The sequence below is a fragment of the Girardinichthys multiradiatus genome, chromosome 1 (assembly GCF_021462225.1).
Source record: "Girardinichthys multiradiatus isolate DD_20200921_A chromosome 1, DD_fGirMul_XY1, whole genome shotgun sequence".
Classification (NCBI taxonomy): domain Eukaryota; kingdom Metazoa; phylum Chordata; class Actinopteri; order Cyprinodontiformes; family Goodeidae; genus Girardinichthys; species Girardinichthys multiradiatus.
In genome coordinates, this window is record NC_061794.1 from 30841414 (window position 1) to 30861962 (window position 20549).

At 40.3% G+C, this 20549-nt stretch overlaps 2 protein-coding genes across 4 annotated transcripts in view; one reads left to right on the top strand and one right to left on the bottom strand.

The window, feature by feature from the left end:
* Positions 1-4601, top strand: part of tasorb (transcription activation suppressor b) — a 24919-nt gene extending 20318 nt beyond the window's left edge. For 2 of the 3 annotated variants that reach the window (XM_047369173.1, XM_047369190.1), the window contains exons 20-23: positions 1-38; positions 632-810; positions 2597-2731; positions 2850-4601. The exon at positions 1-38 is cut by the window's left edge and continues 71 nt beyond it. In XM_047369173.1, coding sequence (XP_047225129.1) covers positions 1-38; positions 632-810; positions 2597-2731; positions 2850-4075 — 1578 coding nt within the window. In that variant the 3' untranslated portion in view covers positions 4076-4601. The remainder of the gene's footprint in view (positions 39-631; positions 811-2596; positions 2732-2849) is intronic. The other variant, XM_047369182.1, reaches the window with a different exon arrangement.
* Positions 4602-15183: 10582 nt separating this feature from the next.
* Positions 15184-20334, bottom strand: LOC124874036 (amphoterin-induced protein 3-like). Its single transcript, XM_047375186.1, has 2 exons — positions 19958-20334; positions 15184-18354 (listed from the first exon to the last, which is right to left on the bottom strand). The coding sequence occupies exon 2, from the start codon at positions 18303-18305 to the stop codon at positions 17028-17030; it is 1278 nt and encodes a 425-aa protein (XP_047231142.1). The 5' UTR covers positions 18306-18354; positions 19958-20334; the 3' UTR covers positions 15184-17027.
* Between the last annotated feature and the right edge of the window lie 215 nt (positions 20335-20549).

A 20549-nucleotide genomic window follows, 5' to 3' on the forward strand; every position in this document is an offset into this window, starting at 1 on the left:
CACTGCAAGTCCCAGAAGAAGCTTAAAGAACTGGGCAGGTCAGTATGGAAGCAGTCAAACCACGACGGCAGCAATCAGATCATACAACTCAGCCATATATATATTTTATTTTTTTTAATTTTTGTTATTTTCCCAAAATAAACAACAACCCAATCATCGAATATAAACCTAGAGTGACAGAAAAAAGAAAACAAAATTATCTGCCATTTTTGTAATTTGCATAACCTCCATTTAACAAAATAATTGTCATATTGTCAACAACGAAACTATATCCCCTGGAATTGACACTTCCCTCTTTCAGAAAATGAGATTTTTTGTCAATAGCAATTTAAATCTCTGCAAAGCTAACCTTTGCTCTTAAAAACATTCAATTTCATACGTACTTTCTCTGTTTTGGAACAACTTTTCGACACAGTTTGGAAGCATATTGTTTTTATCCTTGAACATTATTTGAGAAACCATAAACATCTACTAATCCTGAGAGTTTCAGGGCACGTGTATTAACTAAAGAGTAGGTAGTAAAAGCACAATAATCTGCTTTGTTACCGATTCTTATCGCCCCCTAACCTTTTAAAAGGGCTGTTTATGTCTGCACTGTGTGAATTCTCATTTGCTCTTCTCTCTCATCAAGGTTAAATGCCAACGCTATGGGGCTCTTGAACCTTTTAGCAACTTACCAGAAGAAACACCTGGTGGAGTTTCTCCCGTATCACGAGTGTGACAACCAGTCGCGTCAAGCTCCGGATCTGGAATGCCTGATCAAGCTTCAAGCTCAGCACACACAGCAGCGGCACCTTATCTTCCTTACAGGTACCGTATTACAAGTTTCATCTTCTCGACCAGAGTTTGGAAATCTGCCACTCATCCTTTAGTTGGCTCTGATTGGTGACCGGCTTGTTCTTTTATTAAAACCAAGGCTGAATCCCATTTCCTGGTGTAATCCAGGTGTAAAGTTTAAAGGAAAAACTTTACCTTTCCTTCTATTAAGGAAAGAACACCCTTGCAAATAATACTGCCCTGCTCTGACATCACATTGTCATGTGACAGTGGAAGGCCAATGAATAGGCTATATAGACAGGAAGTAGGGACTGCCGGGAGGTGCTGGGTAAAGTTTGCTCGAGGAGCCACCTAACGGGACCAGGTTGTGCAGAAAGTAGTCGGGGGGATTTTTGTAGAAACCACGGAGTTGGCCAGGTATTGATGTTGCGCTAGGAACCTACTGCTAAGGCAAGAAAGCCTGAAGCTCTACTCAGCCCAGAATTTAAATTTTGAACATCACCTGCTCTGATTGGGCCGGTAGGAGGCTTCACAGCCACCATTTTAAGTCATTGTCCCTTTGCAACTCATTGCTCACAGCCTTTCTACACTCTGAAGATCTATCCCTCTGTTGTTGAACCTCTTGGACTTTTGCCTGCTGGGCCGTTGAACTGGATGTTGCATGTGGCATATATTGCTACTTGGACTTGGAAGAATATGCATAATTCTTACTAGAATCTGAACTGATGAACTGTAATATAAGATTTGAATGGCCATTTGTCTTGATATTTTGTGTGTTTCTGTTATGTTTGTTTTTTCTGCATAATATATGGTACCAACTGAAGAAAAATCAATTGGTCCTAGAGTCAACCTTTGGGAATCTTCTGTTTCTAGCCTAAGATTAAGTAAAGCGCAGGTAACACTAGGGTTACCACTAGTTATCTCCTCTCCCCCCTGTCCATTGGCATTTAAACAGGAAAGTTGGTATATGATTAATTATATAGGACATTTCTCCAAGCAGCATGAACTGTTCTCACCAATTTAAGCAGTTTTCCATCCTGCAAGACTCTGCTTATTCGTGTTAATGAAGAACAAAACTGTAATGCTAAATGTTTCCTACTGGCACATTATTTTTAAACTAGTTTCTACAATGTATTACCAGTATACTAATAGAAATGTATACTACTGTACTACAGCAGAGTTTATTAAGAATACTGATCTTCGAGTATAGTTTCTTAAAGAGGTAACAGAGTTAGGCCCTAAATTGTCTACACCCCTGGCAGATTTAGGTTTAATGTGATCTTTTAGTTCTCCTCACGTTTCTTCTTACTGGAAGTAACACTAACGTTTTGGAGCGGCCAAGCCAAAGGCCTGACTCGAAGGCGATGGAGAATCTGTGCAGGTAGCTAAAGTTTAGGGTGATGGCATGGAGGCCTTCCGACCCCAAAGACTGTCCAAATACCAGTGGAATGACGCAAAATGCAATTATACGAACGTTTTGACTTCTTTAATGCATCAACCAACCATGTGTTCGTTTATTGTTAGTTTAATCAAATTCAGATTATCTCACACTTTTCTGTATGAATGGAGATATTATAAGTATTTTTTCTGTTTTTACCTCTATCAAAGAACCAGCAGCACATTTTCTTATTTACATGTTATAGTTCTTAGAAAACGTAATTGAAATCAGCAGGTCAGACCTTCAGGAAAACAGGACATTGTTACTAGTCAAAAAAGGCATGTTTGGTTCATCTCTAGTTTTAACCTTATTTTGTAGAAGATACTGAACTAAGAAGACATTCACTCAAAGCAAACGTGTATTTTTTTTCTTTTTTAACAGAGAGGCCATTTGAAATGTTCCTGCAGTACTCTAGAAACGGAATAGTGATCGCGAGCATTGACGATGTTATGAGCGGTTTTCACAGTCTGATTGGATCCATTAATCAAAATGAGCTTCCTACACCACCTTCCACTGGTGAGTATCATCAACAGGAACATTAAGCACAAAAAAAATCACACTTTACCTCATCTGTTTTTATTCCTTCACACCTATATGTTTCTCCCTCTCTCTCTGCCCTCCCCTGTTTTCCCAGTAGTGAATGATGAGTGTGTGGAGGTTGAGGACATGTCATTAGACTCCGATGATGGTGAGCCACCAACCATGTCAGATCCCCTAGAACAGGTGGAGGCTCAGTTGAATCAGCCTGAGCTGCTACCATCCTCGGAGAAAGAAGACTTTCGCCCACCGCTCCCAGACCTGCAGGCTACCCCTGATAGAACGTCAACGCTGGCTGAATGCAGTGCTCTCAAAACGGCCATCTCCCAGTTCAAAGCCACCAACCAGATTGGTTTGGCCTGCTCAGACATCGGCAGCTTGTCACCAGGAGGTTTTCCCGTAAATACCCACCAGAGTTTTCTGTGCCCTTCTGCCTCCTGGTCGTCCTACAGCGGCTCCTCCAGCTATGTGGCGTCTCCTGCGTATCCCGCCTCGCCCTGCAGCAGCACCCAGGAACACGAATACCGCCCCTCGACCACCACCGCTCCTGCACTTCCAACTCCGCCCGTCATGGCTGTGGTGGGACCTTTAGCAAACCTGGCTTCCCTACCCTTAGAGGTCAAACCTCCCCCTCCACCTCCCTTTATGATGCAGGGACAGACGTATGGGTCAGACACCGGAGGAGCAGTGTCAGCTGGAGGCTCTCCGCTCGTCAGCGCCCTACCTTACAAAGACCACAGTGACATAGGGGGCATTCCTAAAAGTGCTGGTGGGACCCCCACACAGCACGACAGGACACTCAGCGGATCTAGGGAAAGTGTTTGGGGTGTGACAGGGACGAGCACTTGTGAGACTGCTTGCAGCCAGGGTTCAGTAACGTCTAGGTCAGTGGATCCCAGCACTGTTCCTAAAAAAGGTGAAATCCCTGAGAGCAGCACCCAGGGGTGCAGGACTCAGGGAAATGGTGTTGAAAGCCTTGGAACTCCTGTGGTCATTCCCCCAGTGTCCACCAGAGGGGGCTCTATACCCAGACCTATACTGCTTCCACATCCAGTGGGGGGTATGGGTTATGGCAGTATAGGTGGCATTCCTGGACATATGGACCATAGGCCAATGCGGGGGGCTTTGGTTCCTGGTTCTTTAGGGAACTTCAGAGGCAGAGGAGTCTCTCCAGTAGGAGTCTGGCCTCGGGCAGGTCGAGGACAGGAACTGGGAGATGGGACTGGAGGTGGGCCCTGCTCTTGGGTTTACCCATCAGGTAGGGGTGGGCCACAGAATTACTACACAGACTACACATACTCGCATAATTATGCCCCTGAATAGACAATCATCATGATGAAAGGGGCAATGCAAACAGCATAAACCAGAGACAGAACTGGCTGAATGTATATATTTCCTTGTCATAAAAGCATTGATTTAAATCGGTAAATATGGATTCTGGTTTTCTACATTAATAAAAGTAGATACAGGCAGTGCCGGGTGTCCTACTGTCGTGAAAACTGTCTGTACACTCTTTCCGTGTGATCTATTTGAGACCCTGTTCAAACCACTATATTTATATTTGCCAACAAATGTTTATGGCCTTCCAGCTTCTCAGAATTTACCACACTATTTCTGTTTGTTCTGGTTTTGAAACGGTTCGTGAACAAAGGGGGAAACGGCTGATATTTTTTTAAGGAAAAACAAAACCAAGTGAATGAAATTTCGTTTTTGCTGTTGGGTTTTTTTTATTTTTTTTTATTTTACATATTTGTTTGTCCAGAATTCTATTAAAAATAATACATTTCAAATCCTGTTTGTGTGATTGGTTTGCCAGTGTCAATCAAACCATTAAAAAAAGGAAAAATAACACCTGTCTCATTGTCATTTCACTCAAGATTGGAAAATAAGTTGGCATGAATAAAATCAATGTAAAGTGTAAAAGAAAGTGTTAAATGCCATGAATAGGATTTAGAAAATGATCTTGCAGATTAAAGCAACCTTTGGATACTAAGGGAAAAAGTTTAACATTAAAGTTCACTGCAGCAGATCTATGTACTCCTGCAGTGTGGAAAGCAGTTTGTTGAAAGTGTAGCACTTAACGCTCTGAGACTCCATGCTGAGCGCCTCTGGCTCTTCAGCTCTATCTCTATTGAAAGAGTAATTAGGATGGTTGACGTCTGTCCAGTCAGGGCTTTATTCGATCACCTCACTCATTGGAGTGACTCATGGAAAGAAACACCAGAGGGCGCCGTTTTCCCCTAACTGGAAGAAACATCCCCCGCCCTTTTCTGACGGTGCTTTGCCAATTCCAGGATTATTATAACCAGAAAATAAAAGTTTAAATCATTAAGGCACTGCTGGTTAGACCCATCACACACACAAACATGCTGTTTTACTGCATCCCACTCTGGACTTTGGAAATGTTTTTTCAGGCCTTGGAAAATCAAAAAACCTTTTAAAATAATCTTTGTATTAAAAATGGATTTATTGTATTTTTTGATTTACCGACAGACAGTAAGAGCCCACACCAGTTTTTTTCTTGGAAACATAGCATAAAATAAATGGACCTCATGACTCATGTTTTAAATTAACTCAGTTCCATCACTTGACAATCCTGTACAGGTCCTTCTCAAAATATTAGCATATTGTGATAAAGTTCATTATTTTCCATAATGTCATGATGAAAATTTAACATTCATATATTTTAGATTCATTGCACACTAACTGAAATATTTCAGGTCTTTTATTGTCTTAATACGGATGATTTTGGCATACAGCTCATGAAAACCCAAAATTCCTATCTCACAAAATTAGCATATCATTAAAAGGGTCTCTAAACGAGCTATGAACCTAATCATCTGAATCAACGAGTTAACTCTAAACACCTGCAAAAGATTCCTGAGGCCTTTAAAACTCCCAGCCTGGTTCATCACTCAAAACCCCAATCATGGGTAAGACTGCCGACCTGACTGCTGTCCAGAAGGCCACTATTGACACCCTCAAGCAAGAGGGTAAGACACAGAAAGAAATTTCTGAACGAATAGGCTGTTCCCAGAGTGCTGTATCAAGGCACCTCAGTGGGAAGTCTGTGGGAAGGAAAAAGTGTGGCAGAAAACGCTGCACAACGAGAAGAGGTGACCGGACCCTGAGGAAGATTGTGGAGAAGGGCCGATTTCAGACCTTGGGGGACCTGCGGAAGCAGTGGACTGAGTCTGGAGTAGAAACATCCAGAGCCACCGTGCACAGGCGTGTGCAGGAAATGGGCTACAGGTGCCGCATTCCCCAGGTCAAGCCACTTTTGAACCAGAAACAGCGGCAGAAGCACCTGACCTGGGCTACAGAGAAGCAGCACTGGACTGTTGCTCAGGGTCCAAAGTACTTTTTTCAGATGAAAGCAAATTCTGCATGTCATTCGGAAATCAAGGTGCCAGAGTCTGGAGGAAGACTGGGGAGAAGGAAATGCCAAAATGCCAGAAGTCCAGTGTCAAGTACCCACAGTCAGTGATGGTCTGGGGTGCCGTGTCAGCTGCTGGTGTTGGTCCACTGTGTTTTATCAAGGGCAGGGTCAATGCAGCTAGCTATCAGGAGATTTTGGAGCACTTCATGCTTCCATCTGCTGAAAAGCTTTATGGAGATGAAGATTTCATTTTTCAGCACGACCTGGCACCTGCTCACAGTGCCAAAACCACTGGTAAATGGTTTACTGACCATGGTATCACTGTGCTCAATTGGCCTGCCAACTCTCCTGACCTGAACCCCATAGAGAATCTGTGGGATATTGTGAAGAGAACGTTGAGAGACTCAAGACCCAACACTCTGGATGAGCTAAAGGCCGCTATCGAAGCATCCTGGGCCTCCATAAGACCTCAGCAGTGCCACAGGCTGATTGCCTCCATGCCACGCCGCATTGAAGCAGTCATTTCTGCAAAAGGATTCCCGACCAAGTATTGAGTGCATAACTGTACATGATTATTTGAAGGTTGACGTTTTTTGTATTAAAAACACTTTTCTTTTATTGGTCGGATGAAATATGCTAATTTTGTGAGATAGGAATTTTGGGTTTTCATGAGCTGTATGCCAAAATCATCCGTATTAAGACAATAAAAGACCTGAAATATTTCAGTTAGTGTGCAATGAATCTAAAATATATGAATGTTAAATTTTCATCATGACATTATGGAAAATAATGAACTTTATCACAATATGCTAATATTTTGAGAAGGACTTGTATATTTATTGCATTAGGCATATTTAAGAAAAAAAAACAACTAATTATTAAATTGGTATATTACAGTGTCTCACTAAAGAGAGTACACCCCTCACATTTTGGTAGATATTTTATCTTATCAAGAGACAACACTGAAGATATGACACTTTAATACAATGTAAAGTAGTCAGTGTACAGCTTGTATTACAGTGTAATGTTGCTATTCCTTCAAAGTAACACACAGACATTAATGTCTAAACAACTGGCAACAAAAATGAGTACACCCCTAAGTGAAAATGTCCAAATTGTGCCCCATTAGCCATCCTAGTGACTTGTTAATGTTAGATGGTCTCTGGTGTGAATGGGGGAGCAGGTGTGTTAAATGTGGTGTTATCACTTTCACATTCTCTCATGCTGGTCATTGAAAGTTCAACATGCCGCCTCAAGGCAAAGAACTCTCTGACGATCTGAAAAACAGTTTCAATTGCTGCTCTACATATAGGTGGCCGAGGCTATAAGAAGATTGCCAGCACCCTGAAACCGAGCTGCAGCAAGGTGGCCAAGACCATACAGCGGTTTAACAGGACAGTTTCCACTCAGAACAGGCCTCGCCATAGTCGACCAAAGAAGTTCAGTGCTCAGCGTCAAATATAGAAGCGTCAAATATAAATAGACACATGGGGGTGGGGGGTTTCAGACCATACGCCGCAGAGTCTATCAAGTTGGTCTGCATGGCCATTGTCCCAGAAATAAGCCTCTTCTAAAGATGATGCACAAGAAAGCTCGCAAACGCTGAAGACAAGCAGACTATTGGAACCATGTCCTTCACATGGTGCCAAGCGTGTGTGGCGGCAAGCAGGTGAGAAGTACAAAGACAAGTGTGTCTTGCATGGTGGTGGCAGTGTCATGGTTTAGGGCTACATGAGTGCTGCCGGCTGTTGGGAGCTACAGTTCACTGAGGGAACCATGAGTGCCAACATGTAGTTTGACGTACTGAAGCAGAGTGTGATCCCCACCCTTCAGAAACCGGGCTGCAGGACAGTAAACCAACATGATATTGACCCCAAACGCACCTCCAATACTTAACAGATTCTCTCAGAAATCATTGTTCTAATGCACCATTAGTTTCTACTCAGTACAAAGTAATGGAACATTTTACACAGATTACATTAGCCTGATATCTTTTAACATTTGGCCCTCTTAGGCAATAGGTATAATAAAAAATAAAAAAACATTCACACTAATTACTCAAACCGTGTTTTTTTTTTTTATTCTGACAAGTGTTTCAGTATTTTGCTGTTTTTTCTTGTTACTGTTTAAAGTGCAATGTGGCAAGATGCCACAATTTATTTCTAGAATGCTCAAAGTATATTTGTAAAAACAAAAGTGTGTTAAATTGGATAAGTGTAATGTTGTTTGTTGTTGAGCAGGCCTACTTCCATTTTGAAAATGATTTAAAAACAGCAGTAGGTGAGTGAACCGACGTCGTTTTAGGTTTTTATGGGTTAAAATTGTTAAAAAGACTAATTCAGGAATTATACAGAACACTGAAATTGTCTGTTGCATGTTTGTCTCAGTGGTTTTTCAGGTTAATTCAAGAATTTATCCTATAATGAATGCAGGGATTTATCTTGTACATTTATGATGAATACATAATTCAAAGTTAATTAATCTTCTTAAATATGACACAGATTTGTGTCTTCATGCTGATTTAGTTTGTAACATTTGTATATTTTTAGGTCTATTAACCACATTATTTTGTTCTTGTTCTGTCCTCTCGATTTCCTGGAGAAAGCATCACATTTGAAAGAGCTCTGTTAAGATGCCAAACTAGCTATCAAATCAAGAATACTTCAGTTTTGGAAAAGCTCTTAATATTGATGGAGATGAGTCAGTGAGAATAAGAGGAAACTGAAAGATGCTAATATGTCTTGTTGAGATAACACTTCATTATGGTTCTCAAAGAGTTCTTCTTTAACAAAAGTACTGAAGCAAGAGTCTACGCATGTTTTGTTAGGTACTTAAGAAAATAACTAAGGTACTTTACTAAAACTCTTTCATTCTTTTACATTAAGTATGTTGGAGCTGCAAAATCTTATGTGTGAAACCTTCAAAACCACAAGACACAAAGACTGAATCCAATTTTCTAGGGCAACCCATATCTCTCCCATCTCTCAGAAAAAAATAACAAGTAAATACAAATAGCTGTTTTGAAATGATAATTAATAATTACAATAAAAACCAAACCACCACGACCCAACATAAATTATAATGGCTGGAAACCAAATCTTTGATAAATGTATGATTTACATCGATAGGGCCAGTCTTCTTTGCAGTATTGCTCTAATTCAGCCGCAATAGATGGTTGAATAGGCCAGCCAGAAAAAGTTGGAGTTGTCATGATTTTATTTTTTATAGTTTCATTTTTTGGAGACATTCAGAGGTGGAGACACTGGTGTAGGGTGGATCATTGTCCATTAGGGTGCTTATGCTTAAGGTCCCAAACTGATGGCTGGACATTTTCTGGTTGAAAGCAGAATTCATGGTTCCATAAATTAAAGTAAGTCCATCCTGGTTTTGAAGCAGCAAAGCAGCCCCAGACCATCCCACCACCGAACTGGACTCCTGGTATGTTTTTCTTTTTCTGAAATACTGTGTTGCTTTTACTCTAAATATAACATTATTCACGCTTTTCCACTTTTCAAGTTAGTCCAAAACTATTTTCCCAAATGTCCTGGAGACTATTAAGATGTTGCTTGACAAATGTGAGACAGGCTGTTATGATCTTTTGGCTCAGCAGCTTTTTCTTCTCCCATTGATGCTGTTTTTATCCAGTCTTCTTTTTATTGTTAAGCCATGACCATGACCCTTAATCTAGGCAAGTCAGGCCAACAGTGCTTTAGATTTGGTTGTAGGTTCTTTTGTGACTTCCTGGATAAGTTGTAGATGCACTCTTTAGGCTGTTTTTGTAGGCTGGCCACTCCTGAATAGGTTCACCACTGTTTTCCTAATTTGTGAATATTGACTCCTACTGTGGTTCACTGAAGCCCTAAATCCTTAGAACTAGCTCTGTAAACCCTTTCCAGACTGATAGATGTCAATTATTTTGTTTCTTTTCTGTGTCTTTAAATCGGAGCATGATGTGTTGCTTTTTGAAATATTTCAACGTTCTTCATGGTGTCCTACAGGTACTATTTGATTTGTTTATTCCACAGGCCAGAGAGTAATCATGCCTGGATATGAATAGTGAAACTTAACCAAGAAAATGTAGGTAATCATTTAATTTATGATTTACAATAGAGGGCAATTACTTTTTCTAGGTGGTTTGGATAGCTTTTATTCCTTAATGAATGAAATCAGCATTTTAAGACATTCAGTATGACCAGAAAAAGCAAAAACTCTTATGGTTAAAGGTGAGAAGTTCCACCTTCCATCGGCAGCAGCCTGGGGTCCCAATAACAGCCTTTACCATAATCCCGGCCTGCTCTTGTTCCCAGATCACCTCCTGCGTGACCGTCCGTTCTCCCTGGCTGTGTTGTAAGGTCAGATGAAAGGTCATCTGCATGACTCATCACTTGAGTTCGTGAGGTAAAAACAGACCATAAGAACACCGGTAACCTTTTTGTTTTTTTGCTCAGTGTCTGAAAGGACCTTATTATTCATCTTGTTGAAGAGTCAGTATTTTTAAAGTCCCATGAGGATTAGTTGCCCCTTGTTATGCACACTGTGAATTCTTTGCATCTTTCTGTTGTCTGTGTTAGAGAATTAGATAAAGGTTTACTGCATGAAACCATGAATCAGTGACAGCAGTGTTGTTTCCTTTATGTTTCAAGATTGTTCGTTTTTAAGAACTCATATTGTCTTTTATTCAAAACAAGTTTTACACAATGCTCTCTAACTCAGATAGACAAAAGAAATGGATGTAGTACCTCTATCTGAATTTGTATATGGCTATCTATCTAACCAGATGCATCAGTACAGATTTATGTCAGGAACTGAACACCGAGGAGGAATAAAAGACAAAAGGATGCTGTAAAAAATGCCACTGGAGCCAGTATATAAAATTTAAAATACTCTGAGCTATTGTGTTTGTCAAATCCTATAATACCTAACTAAATTCCACTTACTCCAGCACTGTAAGCACGTAACAGCCCCAGAAAGAATAAGCCAAGACAGCGGCGACAACAGGCTTAGATCTGCGTGTTTTCGGTGTGTGTAACTCATTTGTTTGTCTGAAATGAAATATGATTTACTTATTGGCCTGTGGTGTTCATGCGTGCTCCGTTCCCCGCTGAGACCAGATTCCTGTTCTACTCATGTTACGTCTTACAGCTTTAATGCCACTTTGAAAACACAGAACATGGCCTGCGGATTCAGAGGTATGATAAACAGCCTGTTGTCTGTGTGCTCTAACTGTCTGCATTTGTTTTGGTCTTTTTTTTGGAAGCAACTGACCTAGCTCTTAAAAAAGATCCACGGAGCGCGTATCCAGGGTCCGGGCTGTTCTGAAATGAACGCCTGCCATGTTTTTCAGGCTTATATTCCCATCTGGGTTTCCAGTTAGAATGGAATAAGGGCTTTTTGTGACACTGGGCCTCCCGTTGGCTTGTGTATGAGGATGTCACTTAGTCTGAGAGATGCGTATGTATCTAACACAGCTGGGGGCCTCCACTCTTGCCTGTTGACTGTTTTGACAGCTCAGTAATAGCCTACACTGACAGTCAAAGCACCCCTCCACAAGTGAAGGCAATTCAACTTATGCTATTCAGAAGAAAACTCCCCTTTCACTGTAATTAGATTCTTGACTAAGATGATTTTGAATCCCTGGGAGCCCAAAAGAACTAGGAAAAAACAATTAATCTGGGAAGGGAAGTGCATGGCTTAATTGATGCCTGATTAAGTGTTTTGCTTAGGAGAAGGGTATCTTTTCAAACATCAAGGGCTGCTTCATTTACATCTGGGTAATTTGTAAGAGTGATTCGGGATAATTTGCAGACTGAGCCATATAGGCTTGTAGCTTTCTGTGTAGGCTGGAAATTAGTTCTTCGTTTTATGCTGTGATTATTGGGAAGGTATAATGTGCAACTGTTAGCATGAAACAGGACTAAAAAAATGGTCCAAATTAAAAATAACCTTGGAGCATGTACAGCTCTTAAAAATAGCTATCATGATTTTGTTTTCCAAACACCTTGTGTTAATATGCATAAAAATAAAACACTTAATACCAAATACAATTTTCTATGATAACTCTTAATAGGGTATTCTTACCCTTTAATTTTCTTTGCATTTTGACATGTTACATATGTTATAAACAAGCATAATGGAACATATAAATGAGTAGTAGATGTGAAATGATTTATGGTTTGCAAAACAAAATCTGAGAAGTGTGGCATGCATTTGCATTCTGCCCTGTTTTCTCTGATACACCTAAAGAATACCCATTGCAACCAATTGCATTTACAAGTTAGTAGCAAATGAACCTAATCTGCATGTAATTTAATCTTATTATAACTCCAGCGATTCTGTAAAGCTCTTAGAGACCAAGGAGCATATGAGGCAGGTCAGGGGAGAAAGTTGAGGAGAACTTTAAACTAGGGTTAGGCTATAAAACAAACCATTCATTCATCATTCAAAAATGGAACTGCAACCAAGCAGCCAAGAGGCCAATGGTAACTGGAGGAGCTGCAGTGATCCATAGCTCAGGTGAGAGAATATATCGAGGGGGCAACTTTTAGTCGTGTAACCTCCAAGTCCAAGAGTGGCAAAGGGAAAGCAATGAAAAGTCCTGTTTGAAGTATGTTCCAAGACTTGTAAGGGGGCAACAACCACGTGGAAGAAGGTGCTCTGGTCAGATGAGACCAAAATGTAACATTTTAGCCTACATATAAAATCTTATGTGTGGTAGAAGACTAAGACTGCGAATCAACCTGAAAACACATCTCCCACGATGCATCATAATGTGGAAATGCTTTTCTTGACTTGGTATATTTAGGGGAAAGAAATCTTAAAATTGTATCAACACCTTTATTCTGACTGGAAGTAAAACCAGCATTTGGACTAGCTCAGGCAGAATCCCGACTTGAATCTGATGAGGGAGCTAAAGATAAGAGTGATAGCAAGGAGGTCCTCCAATCTCAAAGACTTGAAGCTCACAGAATATCAATGAAAATGAAAAAATCTGGTTATCATTTCTGAAAAGGGTTAGATTGCAGGAATGCCAATAAAGATTGTTTCAAAGATTGTTGAAAGGGGTAAAAATAACTCTTGACATGCCATTTTTAAAAGAAAATGTAAATAAAACTAGTCATCTTTTTTTATTTAATGTTTACTAAACATTGTTTAATTGTCTTTAGAGGGAGGCCTTATCTTATTTCTTGTCAGAAACAACCGTCTTGGTTAAATGAAAACAATTTTAAATCTAAATCTGCCAGAGGTGTGAATTATTTCAGACTTATCTGTAAAGACAGGGCAATGCTGGGAGAAAAACTGTCAGAGGCTCCAAAAGAATGGAAATTTGTCTGAATGATCACCTTCCAGCAGTAGAACAATCTTAAACATACAGTTAGAGCTGCAGGAAATAGTTTAAATCAAAGCGTATTCATGTGTAACAATGACCCAAAGTTCAGATCTAAATTGGGAAGCTATGCAATACTTGAAAGTTGATTTTAATCATTGCTTTCCATCCGATATGATTGACCTTAAGCTTTTTTGCAAAGAAAAATGTGCGATAGGCTCTGTGTCTAAATGTGCAAATCAGATAGAGACATATCCAAAAGAACCGCAGATGAAATCGCAGTGAAAGTTAGTTCTACAAAGTATTGACCCAGGGAGGCTCAATACAAAATCATGCCGCGCTTTTCAACGTTTTTGTTAACGGTCTTGAAAACAATGCATCGTTTGCGTTCGACTTTACAAATATGCATCACTTTCTGTTGGCCTGTCACATGAAATCCAAGCAAAATACATTGAGGTTTGTGGTTCAAATGTCATCAAATGCGAAAAAGTTCAAGGTGCATGGTTACATTTGCATGGCACTCCCTTCTGTATCTGCTTCCCGAAATTCTACATAATCGTGGTCCCCCGATGATCTTTTGACCTTTGAAATGCTCACAATGTGTCATCTTTGTTTTTACTTTTCAGCAAATCACATCAGAAACCATAAATCCAACTTCCAGCTGTGCATTTCAGAGAACAGAACCACATTAGAAGGATTTTAAAAATACAGGAATTTCTTCCCAACACGAAGAAAAATAACACAAGAAAGTACAATCCAGCGCTCCCTCATCTGACAGATTTTTATTTAATCCCAAAGAGACTCAGTAAGAGCCACTCAGTTCCAGTTTCATGCAATGTTTCAATATAGATTACCATTTTTGTGTTTGAGTTTCTGCCAAAGGTGCCCACTCAAACAACATGGTTTTCTTTGTGAGATGCACAGACACAGACAACCCCTCTTAGACTTTGCATGAAAAGTTCAATTTAATTCCCTTCAATCTTCTGCCACTCTTAGTCCCACTTAGTGTTTTCAGCAAGACTGAAATACAAACTCAATGAACTATGGCTGCCTGGATGTGCACAAATTGATTACTTTCATTTTAGGGATGCTTTTTTCCATATGCCTTTATGCTCAATCATCCTTACTCTCTCCAGTCTTTTACAAGATCAACATAATATTTTTCCTCTTCCTGCATACTCGTGTGCCTTCATAAAAGTGTTTCTTTTGCTTCCTTCATCTCTGTTGTGGAATTCTGCCATTTCAAGCATGTTAGGATCAATTACAGTACAAAAGAATCCCCAAATATACAAATAAAAAACCAAAAAAACGCTATGCAATCGTAAGCCCCCACACCCCTTCACCCCGCTGGCTGTGCGTCAGAGCTGCTTGAAGAATTTGTCACTTCTGTTCAAATTTAGAGCTCATGTTTGTTCCTCTGTGCTCAAAGTGCTCTGCTGTGCAGGATCAAAGAGTTGCCGTCTTTGAAGAGCAGCCCAGTTGGAGCTTGTTTTTTTGTTGTTGTTGACACTCCTGATTTCTCTATTTTACTATTTGCCAGATAAGCTGTGTCTAGATGGAAATTTTCAGGATTGTTTTCTGGCAGATTAATGCAACAGGTTTGAATGTGATATGTATATGCATGATGGATTACTGAAGGGGGGCACCTCTGTTTTCTGATAGATATGCTTTTTTCTGATTGTTTGCTGAATACCATGAAACCTTTCGAAGAAGATATTTATGTCTTAATCAAGGGCTGAGTCCTTTATTTGGGAAATGGAAAAGTTTTCAGGACAGAGTGATCCATAGACCTGCATACAGTTATACATATTTAGATTTTTTTCTTCTTTTTTGACATTACAGCTAATTTTAATTTACTTTATTGGAATTTTATGTGATAGACCAACACTATCTAGTGCATAATTATGAAGTGGAAGGAATCTATAAAGTGTGGTTTGTGTCTTTATTTAGCCCTCTTTACACTGAGACCTCTAAATAAAATTCATTGCACACCACTGCTTTCAAAAGTCTCCTAACTACAGTCGGCCTGTGTGTGATTACAGCTGTTCTGTGAAGGCTGAGTGCTGCAAGTGTCTCTATAAGATTTGTGTAACTTAAGACTGAAATATTTGCCAATTTCTCTTTGCAAAATAGCTCTAGCTGCAACAGATTGGTTGGTGAGCATCTGTAAGCATTAATGCTCACGTTTTCTCACAGAAGTTGCCTTTGGGCCTGGACTTTGTTTAGGCCATTACAATTTATGAATATGTTTCTATTTAAAACATTCAATTGTTACTTTATCTTTGTGTTTAGGGTCTTAGTCCAGCTAGAAGGTGAACCTCCGTCTCAGTCTCAAGTCTTTTCTAGTCACTAACAGGTTTTCTTTCAGGGTTTCTAATTTAGTTCTATCTATCTCCCCATTATCTCTGATGCATGGGATGACCTCTGAAAGTAACAAACTAGATTTTATTTAGGGCTTTCAGATAAAGGGACTGAATATGAAAGCAAGTCACATTTTTTTAATTTGTAAAAAAACATGAAGACCATGTATTATTCAGACCTTGCTGAAGAAAAGCATCCCCGCAGCATGATGTTGCCAATGCCATGTTTCACTGTGGGGTAATTTTCTGCCTCACCTGACATTTTGCATGTAGACCAGAAAGTTTAAATTTAAGTGCAGTGTCCTAGACATACCATGTTGGAAACTGCAAATCTGTGCTTTAAATGTCTTCAAGATCTTATCATTGAGATGTGTTTTTTGGTCTTCATGATGCTGTTTGTTCATCAAAGTTCTCAAAGTCCTGAAGTCCCTGGAATAAAATTTTGGGTGTCAGGTTAAAGGGGGCTGAATACAAATGCACTCCACTCCGGATTTTTATTGGCAAATTAAAAACCAGGTACTGTTTTCCTTCCACTTCACTATGCACCACTTTGGGTTGGTCTATCATGTAAAATCTCAGTGAAATACAATGAAGTTTGTGGCTTTAATGTGACATAATATAATCAAAAATTAAGGGTATATATACTTTTGCCAGACATTTTACAACAACCAGTCAGAGCTGCATAGTTAAAGTCCAGCTGAGTTATTCTTAGCAAACTTACCCCCTGCAGTCCACACAATCACTCAGCTGCAACATATTGAAGGAGTTTTAAGTCACTCTAAACACTTTATGTGAGAAGTGATTCAGATTCAGTCCGATCTAACAAGAAATACTCTTCCTACAGCTGCGGCTGGGTGCAAAAAAGAAGTTATTAGCTGATTTGTAAGACTGATAAAAGCTCCACAGTGAGGATAATAAACCACTGTTGAAACATTTATATCGACTACCTGGTCATGAGACAAAAAAGAATTGGAACAGAACATTGATTTTTTTTTTCTTCTGGTAGTTGTAAAAGAGATGGAACTTTTTTTTACTTGCAGCATTTACACTTAAATGACATCTCAACTCTTCTTGGTAAGAAGTTCAATCAAATCTGTTTTCTACTGACAAAAGAACCAAAAGCATTGTCTATCATAAGCTTTGAGGCATTCATTCTGTCCTTTCTTCACCCACTGGATATTCCATGAAGGCAACATGCTTCAGAGCATCAGGTTAGGTATGTTGTCTTGTAAAGGGCCAGAAAACGCACAACAAGGTGCCTTGGTTGTAGGGTGCTGGAGGCTGTTTGCAGTAGCTGCAGCGGCATGGAGTCAGGAAGAGGTACGTGAGGATGATGACCAAAGTCACCATGCAGCCTAGCAGTGTTGTGTAACCAGTGTTGAATGGCTCTGCTGCAGGCAACAGCACAGTCACATTCACCTTGCGTGTTGCATTCAGCCCCTGTTTGACATCCACAGCAGTACAAAGATACACACCCGAGTCATTGACCATGGTTCCTTGGATCTCCAAGGTGCCGTTGGAAAACATGCTAAGTGTGTCATTCATGCTTGTCTGAGTGATAAGGCCCCTGCTTGACGAGAGCCATGAGAATGAGAGATCTGTGGTGCTGAGGGACGTTTGGCAGTCCAGACGTACTCTGTCACCCTCAAAGGCCACCACGTCGGAGAGGAGAACCGTCACAGGCTGCATGACAGGTTTTTCCACAGTGCAGTTCTGGAAGAACTGATTGTTACGGAAGAACCGGATGGATCTTCGAGGGTCCCCATAAACATTGCAGGTGTGCTCATCCGTAAAGTCTTTGACCGAGTTGTAGTCTCTCAGATTCCAGTGCCAAAACACGGCATACATGGAGCAGTCGCAGATGAGAGAGTTGTTGTGAATGTACAGCCCCCGCTGCACCAGCCTGGGCAAAGCTTTCACATCCTCCCAGGGCAGACTTGACATCCAGTTGGAGGACAGGTCCAGCATAGCCAAGAAAGGCTGAAAGTGTTCCTGGATGGAGAAGAATGGGAAGTGTGTAATCTGGTTGAAACTCAAGTAGATCTTTTTCAAGCTGCTTAGACCGCTCAGTGATCCAACCTCCACTTGTGCGATCTTGTTGTTGAAAAGACGGAGCTCTTCAAGCCTCCACAGCCCATGGAAGTAGTGCTGCTCCACCATGTGAAGCTTGTTAGAGGACAGGTCCAGCAGTCTAAGGCCAGAGACATTGCTAAACACATTATGGCTCAGAGTACGGATTTCATTGTGGGCCATCCAGAGCTTTTCCAGCCTAGGCATCATGGTAAAGGTGCTCGGACCCAGGCTGGACAGGTGGTTGTGGCTGAGGTCAAGGTTGGTGGGAAAAGAGGGCAGGGACTGGGGTAGATTAGCCAGACCAACCGAGCTACAGCTCACTGTGTCAGATATACAGAGGCAGAAAGAAGGGCAGATCTGCTTAGAGCAGTGGAGGATGCTGAACAGCAGGAGGGCTTGAAAAGGTCCAGAGGTCATGATTCAGGGAATGAGATCCTTAAAAATGTCGAATTCCCTTTGGCTTGTTCTGGATAGATAATAATCAATGAGAAAAGGCAAGAAAATTAGACTGGTGCTCATTTTGTGCAAAGTGTAAGAAGCTTGAGCTTTTCAGCAGAGATACAAGATTACTACCTCACAAGATCTTCTTACTCTGACAAATGAAGAAAAGAGACAATTTCTCCCCCCAAAAAACACTTTTGATCAAAAAAGAATCACCTCAGACTATTTTTTAGTCATGAAACGATGCTCATATCTTATCCAAAATCTAAGGTAATTTCAGCAGGATTATTTTAAAATAAAATAGTTTAAATAGTTTAAAATATGCATGGCCAGCATTAATGAGAAATTTCCCGTTTCTACTTTGACAAGAGACATAAATGATTTATTGTCAAAACAGCTCCTTCTTTATTTCTTTTCATTGAAGAAATGCCATTATAGTTTTGTTTGATTAAAATTAAACTGTCGACACAAGCGTGTTTGTTGGAACCCCTTGTTAAGGAATGTAAAAAGCCTTAGAATACACACACACACACACACACACACACACACACACACATATAAATATATCTTTTCACTTCCATGTTGGACAAGCATAATGAATAGAATGGAAAAGGAGGTTCATTGTTCATTATTAAGAGTTCATTATTCATTATTGGAGAACTCAATCAAAGAGTAAAATTTGGGGTCAACAGGTCTCCACTTACTTTGTGTCTTCACATCATCGCAAATGTAAACATTCACATTATATAAACTGTACTGGGACTTTAGCTGTATGTGTGTTGGCCAGATGACTCTAAGATGAGAAATTTCTGCAACAAACAATTAACAACATGTGGCAAAACATCTCATGCCCACTGTTAAGTAAGGTGGAGGATCTGTGATGCGGTGGGCCTGTATCTTTCTAAAGGCCCTGGGTATTTTGTCATAGTACATGGCATAATGAACTTAACCAGAAAACTGGAAATGGGTGGTAATTGGGTCTTTTAGCATAATAATAGATTATTATAGAAACTGCTCACCAGACACTAAATCAACCTTCTCTTATAAAGTGCTGTGGAGTGAGATGAGTAAAATAGAGCAGACCCAGGACTTTGGACTATCTAGACCAGGGCTGTTAAACTCCAGTCCTTGATGAACGGTGTCCTGCAACCTTTAGATGTGTCTCTGCATCAGCACATCTAAATCAAATAATTAGGTCATTAGAAGGACTCTGTGCAACCTGATTGCATTCTGAGGAGGTAATTCAGCCATTCGATTTGGGTTTGCTAGACCAGGGACAGATGTAAATGTTGCAGGACACTGGCCATCAAGGACTGGACACTCCTGATTGAAGAGGAACAGTAAAAGATCCCTCTTTCTGTATGCTCAAACCTTGTGCAATATTATGGGAGAATACTTGGTGCTTTCCTACTGACAAAAGGTTGTTGTGTAAATTTTTACCCCACTGGTTGGATTTGTCCAGTGATTTCAGAGTAAAATCAACAGAAACGGTACTGCTAAAAGATGAATTTATTCTAAAGCTTTTCACATATCTTTACCAGGGTTTCTCTATAATTGTTTCCATATTTGTAAAAATAAAGAAAGGTTTAGCGTTTCCAAATGTAAAAATAGAAATTGACAGGCTTCACCTTCAGCTGACGTTTCTTCTCAGTTGACAAGCTGCAGACTAATACAGTCTGTGTGGACAAAGAGGCCAAAGGGTAAAAAGTTCAAAATAGTTCCAGAAGAGTGAGCATTTTGGCTCACTCGTTTAATCCAATTTTTCCCTCCAACACATGAAAGAAGGAAACAGGAATCCCAAATCCCAAAATAAACTGCCTAACCACACCAACCTCCAACTTTCCAGTTTTTTTTCTTCTCCGTCTCCTTTTACAAACTTGTAACCCATAAATGAAGACGCACAACACTGCAGTTTAATCCTTATCTTCTTCTTGGATCCTTCGCTCAGGCTCTTCACCACTCAGAGGATATTACTCTTCTCTCTCCCTTTCAGCCAAGTTTAGGGTCTCCCTCCTGACTTTCTCTTCATCCCGAAAAGGAATGCCACTCGACAAACATCCTGTGGTGCTTTGCAGTGTATTACAAACAGCACCGAGCTGACTTAATCTCCCACAATCCCTCCTCCTTTCCTCTCTGTCATTTAGTCTTCCTCTCTCATCATTAAGTAATGATGCCAGTGGACGCCCTTCTCTGAGGCTCTTTTTCTACTTTCTATTGTAT

Coding starts and splice junctions, on each gene's coding strand:
- LOC124874036 (XM_047375186.1), bottom strand. CDS start 18,305: ATGACCTCTGGACCTTTTCAAGCCCTCCTGCTGTTCAGCATCCTCCAC.